This window comes from Erythrolamprus reginae, chromosome 1, assembly GCF_031021105.1.
Source record: "Erythrolamprus reginae isolate rEryReg1 chromosome 1, rEryReg1.hap1, whole genome shotgun sequence".
NCBI classification, from domain to species: Eukaryota; Metazoa; Chordata; class Lepidosauria; order Squamata; family Dipsadidae; genus Erythrolamprus; species Erythrolamprus reginae.
Genome location: NC_091950.1, coordinates 17,144,935 through 17,153,322, shown reverse-complemented (window position 1 = coordinate 17,153,322; position 8,388 = coordinate 17,144,935). Strand labels below are relative to the sequence as shown.

Genomic DNA, 8,388 nt, shown 5'->3' with positions numbered 1-8,388 from the left:
GGATTCTTGCCCCAGGTGAATCCCACCAGCGCGAAAACTGGGCACTTCAGCTGGCAACAGGAAGTCCAGAGGCGGGGCATCCCAGCAGCGGTGGCGGATTCGTAAGGTGAAAATAGTTCGGAAGAAGAGGCAAAAAAATCTTAAACGCCTGGGTTCGTATCTTGAAATTTCGTATGACGAGGGGTTCGTAAGACGAGGTACCACTGTATATCCAGAGAAGGGCTGCAAAAATGTTTACTACTACGCTATGGGCGTGGCTTGTGTGCTTGATGGTCATGTGACCAAGTAGGAGTGGCTTGCTGGCCATGTGACTAGGTGGGGGTGGCTTGACAATCATGTGACCAGGGTGGCTTAAAGGTCATGTGACTGGGTGGGAGTGGCTTACCAACAAGATAAGTTTTCAAATAGGTGCTTGGACTCTTTTTCAGTTGATTAAGTCCCATTATTGGAATAGCCACAAAAAGGACAAATGAAAGGCAGCATTATTGGTGGAGGAGCACAGTCACATTTTAAGGTTTTTTACTGAACCCACAAGGTTCAGTAGGATAACAGATTAGACAAGTAGCTCAATTTTCTTTAATTGCTATAAAAGTTCAGTTCTAGATAAGCATTAAAATGATTAAAGCGTTTATGAGTAAAAACATACTATTTATTTATTTCCTATTTTAAAAGTTATTTAGGATCGTACTAAGGTACTAGAGAAGGAAGGAGAATACAAAAAACTATTAAGTATTCAATAAATAATGCATAAACTTACTACCCCCACTGCTCATAATGAGTATATCTCAACCGTGGCCACTTTAGAGACGCATAGAGTTCAATTCCCAGAATTCCTCAGCCATTATTCTAGATGCTCTCAGGCTACCTAGTACAAATTGGAATTCTAATCTAGTCGACTTTGCATGCAGGCTTACTAGAGAACAATGCCCTTGGAGAGGGAATAATTTAATATTAATAGTATTAATAATTCAACTAAAATGATTAAGGGACTAGAAACCAAGACTTATGAAGAGAGATTGTGGGAACTGGGCATGTATAGCCTAGCAGGGGTCCCCAAACTAGGCAACTTTATGACTTGTGGACTTCAACTCCCAGAATTCTCCCACCAGCATAGTCACATGGCCGGCAAGCCACTCCTACTTGGTCACATGACTAGTAAGCCTGCATGCAAAGTTGACTAGCTGGCTGGAGAATTCTGGGAGTTGAAGTTCACAAGTCTTAAAGTTGCCTAGTTTGGCGACCTGTGGTCTAGAGAAAAGGAGGGCCAGAGGGGACATGATAGCAGTATACAGGTATATGAGGGGTTGCCACAGAGAGGAGGAGGTCAGTCTATTTTCCAGGGCACCAGAGAGCCGGATGAGGAACAACAGCTGGAAGCTGACCAAGGAGAGATTCAACCTGGAAATAAGGAAGAACTTCCTGACGGTCAGAGCGATCAACCAGTACAATGGCCTGCCAGCAGAGGTTGTGAACTCCCCAACTCTGGACATTTTCAAGAGGAGATTGGACTGCCATTTGGCTGGGGTGCTATAGGATTTCCTGCTTGGGCAGGGGGTTAGACTTGATGACCTGACGGTCCCTTTCAACTCTAATAATAAATAAATAATACGTTTGTTGTTTTATTTATTTATTTAATTATTGTACTTATATGCCGGACTCTGAGCGGCTAACAATCGGAATAAATAAAAACAACAATAAAAACAGTTAAAATCCAATAATAAAAATGGATAATAATATAAAAAACATACGTACTTGCAATCAGCCTAATTATCTAGTTGCAACGCATCACACTGGTTGTTACTTACCAATAGAAGACAATATTTGTAGCTCAGGTTTTAGCGGTGGGGTCCATGGTGTTCTCTGAGCTTGGTTCTTTGCCTCTCGCTATTTCGTGACCCGACTAGGTAACATTATCAGCGCTACAGTGGGGAATGGGGGTAAGTTCTTACTTACTTGGGTATCTGACAATGTGCGGCTGTCATCACCCATCTCCGTCTCACCAAGAACCCACCGCAGATGTGTCTGTTCTCTTGTTGGATGGAGGCCATAAAGGGCTGAGAATGCGGTGTCACTTCTCGGCCTCCAATGACCCATGTTCTCCGGATCCCAGCAGCAAAACAAAGACCTGTGCAAAGAAGCACAATGATTGACTAGGGACTAAGCCACTTAGTCCCCAAATGAAGGGATTGAAGAGTCATAAAAAAGATATACAGTGATCCCTCGATTTTCGCGATCTCGATCTTCGCGAAACGCTATATCGCGATTTTTCAAAAAATAATAAATTAAAAATACGTGCGCGGTTTTTTTGCTATACCGCGGTTTTTCCCACCCGATGACGTCACTCTCTTCCTTTCTCATCTTTCTTTCTCTCTCTCTTTGTCTATCTTGCTTCTTCCTCTCTCACACTCTCTTCCTCCCTCTCTCATCTCTTTCTTTCCTTCTCTCTCTTTCTCTATCTCTCCCCCTCTTGCTCTCGAGCGGCGGGCGGCGGGCGGGCGGGCGAGCAGCGGGCGGGCAGCAGCGAGGAGCCGAAGATCGGGGTTTCCCCTTTGCGTGGGCGGCGGGGAAGACCCAGGGAAGGTTTCTTCGGCCGCCCAGCAGCTGATCTGCTTGGCAGCGCGGCAGCAGTGAGGAGCCGAAGATCGGGGTTTCCCCTTTGCGTGGGCGGCGGGGAAGACCCAGGGAAGGTTTCTTCGGCCGCCCAGCAGCTGATCTGCTTGGCAGCGCAGCAGCAGCGAGGAGCCGAAGATCGGGGTTTCCCCTTTGCGTGGGCGGCGGGGAAGACCCAGGGAAGGTTTCTTCGGCCGCCCAGCAGCTGATCTGCTTGGCAGCGCGGCAGCAGTGAGGAGCCGAAGATCGGGGTTTCCCCGCCGCCCACGCAAAGGGGAAACCCCGATCTTCGGCTCCTCGCTGCTACCGCGCTGCCGAGCAGATCAGCTGCTGGGCGGCCGAAGAAACCTTCCCTGGGTCTTCCCCGCCGCCCACGCAAACTCCACCATCTGCGCATGCACGGCCATGGAAAACGGGTGCGCATGCGCAGATGGTGTTTTTACTTCCGCAACCCTACATCGCAAAAAATCGATTATCGTGAGGGGTCTTGGAACGGAACCCTCGCGATAATCGAGGGATCACCGTACAGTGGTTCCTCTACTTAAGAACTGAATTCGTTCCGTGACCAGGTTCTTAAGTAGAAACGTTCTTAAGAAGAAGCAATTTTCCCATAGGAATCAATGTAAAAGCAAATAATGTGTACAAACCCATTAGGAAAGAAATAAAAGCTCAGAATTTGGGTGGGAGGAAGCGGAAGAAGAAGAGGAGGAGGACAGTCACTGCGGAAGGAAGGAAGGAAGGAAGGAAGGAAGACCAACAGACAGACAGACAGACAGACAGACAGGCAGGCAGGCAGACAGAAAAAGAAAGGAGAGAGGGAAGGGAGGCAAGAAGGAAAGAAAAATGAAATAAAGAAAAAGAAAGATAGGGAGAGAGGAAGAGAGAAAGAAAGATAGTAGGAAGGAAGACAGACAGATAGGAAGAAAAATATGATAGGAAGGAAGGAAGACAGAAAGAAAGAAAAAGAAAGAAAGAAGGGGAAGGGAGAAAGGAAAGAAAGAAAGAATGAAAGAAAGTCTTATGACTACAATTGAGTCTAACATTTTGGTTGCTGAGCAAGAACATTGTTAAGTGACATTTTACAAGTTGGGCAAGCCTACCTGGTCACCTGACCACCAAGCCACATCCACCTGAGGGTGGGTGGGGGGTATTTAGGATGAGTTTGTAACACCAAGGGGGCAGTGGGTTGAAAAGGTTTGAGAACCACTGGATTAAAGGATTGTTTTTTTAAAAAGTCCTATCTAGGACTGATGGCTTATTTCCTCTGTGTGTGATTGTGTCTGTGTGAAAACTCAAGATGGTAGTCATGACTGCACAAAGCCTTCCAGTTTTTCAAGAAAAATATTGATTTCCCCCCCCCCACACACATATACACCCACACACCCACATCCTGACTACCCCTAGCATAAACACCCAAATCTAGCAGAAATTCAACAACTATCCAGATGCGTCTGCCGATTTCAGCAAAAAAGTCAAGATGGTGTGTTGTGATTCAGTCTGAGGCTCCTCAGGGAACGGCTGGAACTCTGCCAGCTCCATGCTCAGAGGGGGAGGACGAGGAACAGGAGGAGGAGGAGGACCAGGCAGACGGGGAAGAGGAATGCCAGGACGAAGAGGAGGGGGAACAGCCTGAGACCCCCGGGGGGGAGCTCTCCCCAGCGAGTAGCCTGGAATCCTTAGATGAGAACGCACAAGCCATCATCGATATGAGGCAGAGAAGGGCCTCCCAACGAAGGGGACAATTAGCCAGGTATTTCCATCCCTAATAGGCAACAGCTGGGTTTGGGTGTGGTTCTCCTCAGAAAGGTTGAAAAGGCAGGCCCGCCCTTCCTGTATTGTAGAGAGTTATCTTTTGGGAGTTCTGTGACCTTGCTTCGATCCTTGGCGTTTCTGATTCTGGTTTGTGGCCTCGAAGGCTGAAAACTTGGGGGAGGCGTGGGTTTTATTATCTACAGTGGTGTGTGTGCCAGCAAGAAGCCTGTTGTATTGTCTGGCCGTCGTGACTCTTCTGTGAAGCCTCATAGCATTCCAGTTTGTAAGAACAGTTTTTGTTCTCTGTGTTTGTTTTCAAAGATATAAAGTGACTTTGCTTTTTACCAGCGTGTCTGGCTGCTTTTTTCAGTTGGTGTTGAAGTCTGGGGGCACCCAGACAGAACATGGTGGTTGCATCACCTTTAAAAAACTAGGCAGAGCTTCCATTGTAGGTGCCATCTTGATTTATTTGACCATTCCTTACCAGCAACTTCCGAGTCTCTCTCCCCTTTGTCAGGAAGACTACAATGACCATACATAAAAAACTAAAAATTGCCCCGAATTTCAATCATTTAATTGACTAGGGAAGGTTTGCCTATTTGCCTATGACTCTAAAGTGTGCAATAGGTTTGATATTCCTGGAGACAAATGATTTAGCTTTACTAGATAACTGGTCAGTTGCCAAGCACCTGAATTTGGATCCATTGACCATGGGAATGCTACAATAACTGTATGAGTCAAATCTGGTGATAAAGTCAATTTTAAACAGTCACTAAATGAATTGTTGTAAGTTGAGGACTACCTATACAAAATGCTCCAGATAAGCCCTCAATATTTTGGCATAGAACAGAATGGCTCTCTCCTCACGGTCAAAATTTACTTTAGCATACTTTAGCAATCAAGTTATCGAAGCGTGGAACTCATTACCGGACTCATTAGTGTCAACCCCTAACCCCCAACATTTCTCCCTTAGACTAGCCACGATTGACCTCTCCAGGTTCCTAAGATGTCCGTAAGGGGCATACATAAGTGCACTAGTGTGTCTTCCGTCCCCTGTCCAATTTGTCTCCCCTTATCCCATATGTCATATATATTTCCTCCCTTTCATATATCTTCTCTATTTACATATGTTTTCCTTATATGTACTGTAATACTTCATGCCTATTCCCCTCAATATGTTTTGTGTATTGGACAAATAAATATAAATATAAATATAAATATAAATATAAATATAAATATAAATATAAATATAAATATAAATATAAATATAAATATAAATATAAATATAAATATAAATATAAATATAAATATAAATATAAATATAAATATAAATATAAATATAAATATAAATATAAATATAAATATAAATATAAATATAAATATAAATATAAATATAAATATAAACATAAACATAAACATAAACATAAACATAAACATAAACATAAACATAAATATAAATATAAATAAATGTTTACAACTCATCTATTTGGGCAAAATAACATTGGTTTTTTTAAGCAATTGCATCAGGTTGCTTCCTAGTGGTCAAATTTGTGATTTGTGGTGAAACCTGAATTGTTTCTTTTTAAAAATATATGACTAAAACCGAATCTCCTATATCAGTGTTTCTCAACTAGAGCAGCTGAAGATTTGTGGACTTCAACATACCAAATTTCCCAGCCAATCCTACTAAAGACACTATCAGGTTCTTTGCTAACATTTCATTTTTTTAAAAAAATGAAATGTTAGCAATAATACTCAGAAAATATCAAATGGTTTAGTTAAGGCTCCAGACCAGAAGGCGGGAGACCTTGAATTCAAGTCCTGTCTTAGGCATGAAAGCCAGTGGGTGACTTTGGGCTAAGTCCTTCTCTCTCAGGCCCACCCGCCTCACAGGGTTGTTTTTTGTGAGGAAAATAGAAATACAACGGCATGACATATATGTTCATTGCCCGGAGATATTTGTTATTATTTACAAATTACTGAAAACCCACTTATGCCGCCAGGCTTGGGGAAATAACTGACCCTTAGATGTTTCATTTTATGTATGATTTAATTGGATGGTAGGACTGTTTTTTTATAATTGTTTTTAATATTAGATTTGTGCTTTGCATTTTGTTGTGAGTCGCTCCGAGTCTTCGGAGAGGGGCGGCATACAAGTCTAATAAATTATTATTATTATTATTATTATTATTATTATTATTATTATTATATAGAATAAAGGCATGATACAAAAATAATAAAATAAAATAAGGTAAGGTAAGATAAGATAAGATATAATAAAGCAATGAAATGAAATGAAATAAAATATAATGTAATATAACAAAAAAATAAAAAATAAAATAAACAAAATGAAATGAAATAATAAAATAAAATAAAATAAATGCATTTAATTTTTTATTATTAGATTTGTAATGTATTGTATTACTGCTATGCTGTGAGCCGCCCGAGTCTTCGGAGAGGGGCGGCATACAAATCTAATAAACTAAAATAAAGTAAAATAAAATAAAATAAAATGTTAGCTTTACCTGCCTTGAGTAGAACCCAAAGAACCAGCCGAGTGTTCGGGAGCTGTGAGCCTGCTCTCCCCATCTTTTGAGATCTGGAGGGAAACACCTGCGAGCTGCGACCCTCTTCAAGCCTTAAAGAAGTGGCCTATTGCCCAATGAAGAATTAAAATAAAGGAAGCTGCCTTCAATTTTTGGAACACGCTTATAGCAGCTAATCTTTTTTTTCTGGGGGGGGAGAGGGTGTTTGAACGTGTCATGCGACGGGTGGGTGGTAGGCTGCCTGGGTCTGTTTCAACTGCCCGAGAGAGTTACTCAAGCAGTTAGCCTGTGTGGTTTCTTTGGGTAACCCCTTCTCTAAATGGCTTGGGGGTAAAGAGGAAGAAGCAACTACCCCCAAATTTACCATTTTGATCAAGGAAGGATTAGGGTAGATAAGCCACCTATACTTCTGCATCCATGGTTCAAGAACTTGGAATATGGACAGCCATGGTGCCACATAAGGGATGTAGCCAAAACGTCTTACGATATCAGAAAGACTCCCCGGGCTCTTATTTATTTTATTTATTTGTCATACAAATATAGTTCTGTATTGTAGTATGTTTAACATAAGTATAAAGTAGAGATTAAAAAGATAAAGACATTTGGACAGGAACGGTAGGCACAAAGGTGCACTTATGCACGCCCCTTACAGACCTCTTAGAAAAGGGGAGAGGTCTATTGTAGATAATGTAAGGTTGAAGATTTTGGGATTGGGGGAAGAAACAACAGAGTCCGGTAGTGAATTCCAGGCCTTGACCACTCTATTGCTGAAATCGTATTTTCTGCAGTCTAGTTTGGAGCGATTTACATTTAGTTTGTATCTATTGCATGCTCTTGCGTTGTTGTTGTTAAAGGTGAAGTAGTCGCTAACAGGGAGTACATTGTGATGTATGATTTTATGAACAACAGTTAAATCAGTTCGGAGGCGGCGTAGCTGTAAATTTTCTAAACATAGTAACTGAAGTCTGGAGGAGTAAGATAATTTGTTGCGTGAGGAGGAGTGGAGGATTCTTCTTGTGAAGTATTTATGGACTCCTTCAATTGTATTAATGTCTGTTATGCAGTGTGGATTCCATACAGGTGAACTGTATTCAAGAATTGGCCTGACAAATGTTTTGTATGCTCTGGTTAGTAGATCAGTGCTTCTAGAGAAGAAGCTGCATAGAATTAAGTTAGTGACTCAGTGCTTTTTTGGCAATGCTGTTGCAGTGGGCTCTGGCTCTTAGGTCATTGGAAATGAGTACTCCAGGATCTTTGACTAAGTGAGGTTCTTCTGCGAGTTCAGTTTGTCCAAGTGTGTATTTAGTATTCGGATTCTTTTTACCAATGTGTAGGACAGAGCATTTGTTGGATGAGATTTGCAGTTGCCAGTTGTTAGACTTTTTCAAAATAGGATGAATCATTGCGGCCACATTGGAAGGACAGAATGCAGTGTTGGGAGACCTTAGAGGTCTTCTAGTCCAACTCCTGCTTCAGGCAG

At 42.1% G+C, this 8,388-nt stretch overlaps 1 protein-coding gene across 1 annotated transcript in view; it reads right to left on the bottom strand.

Moving 5' to 3' along the window:
- The window catches only part of LOC139158644 (serine protease 57-like), a 29,496-nt gene that overhangs the window by 9,279 nt on the left and 11,829 nt on the right, over positions 1–8,388 (bottom strand). The window contains exon 3 of the mRNA XM_070735998.1: positions 2,001–2,125. Within this exon, the coding sequence (XP_070592099.1) occupies positions 2,001–2,125 (125 nt within the window). The remainder of the gene's footprint in view (positions 1–2,000; positions 2,126–8,388) is intronic.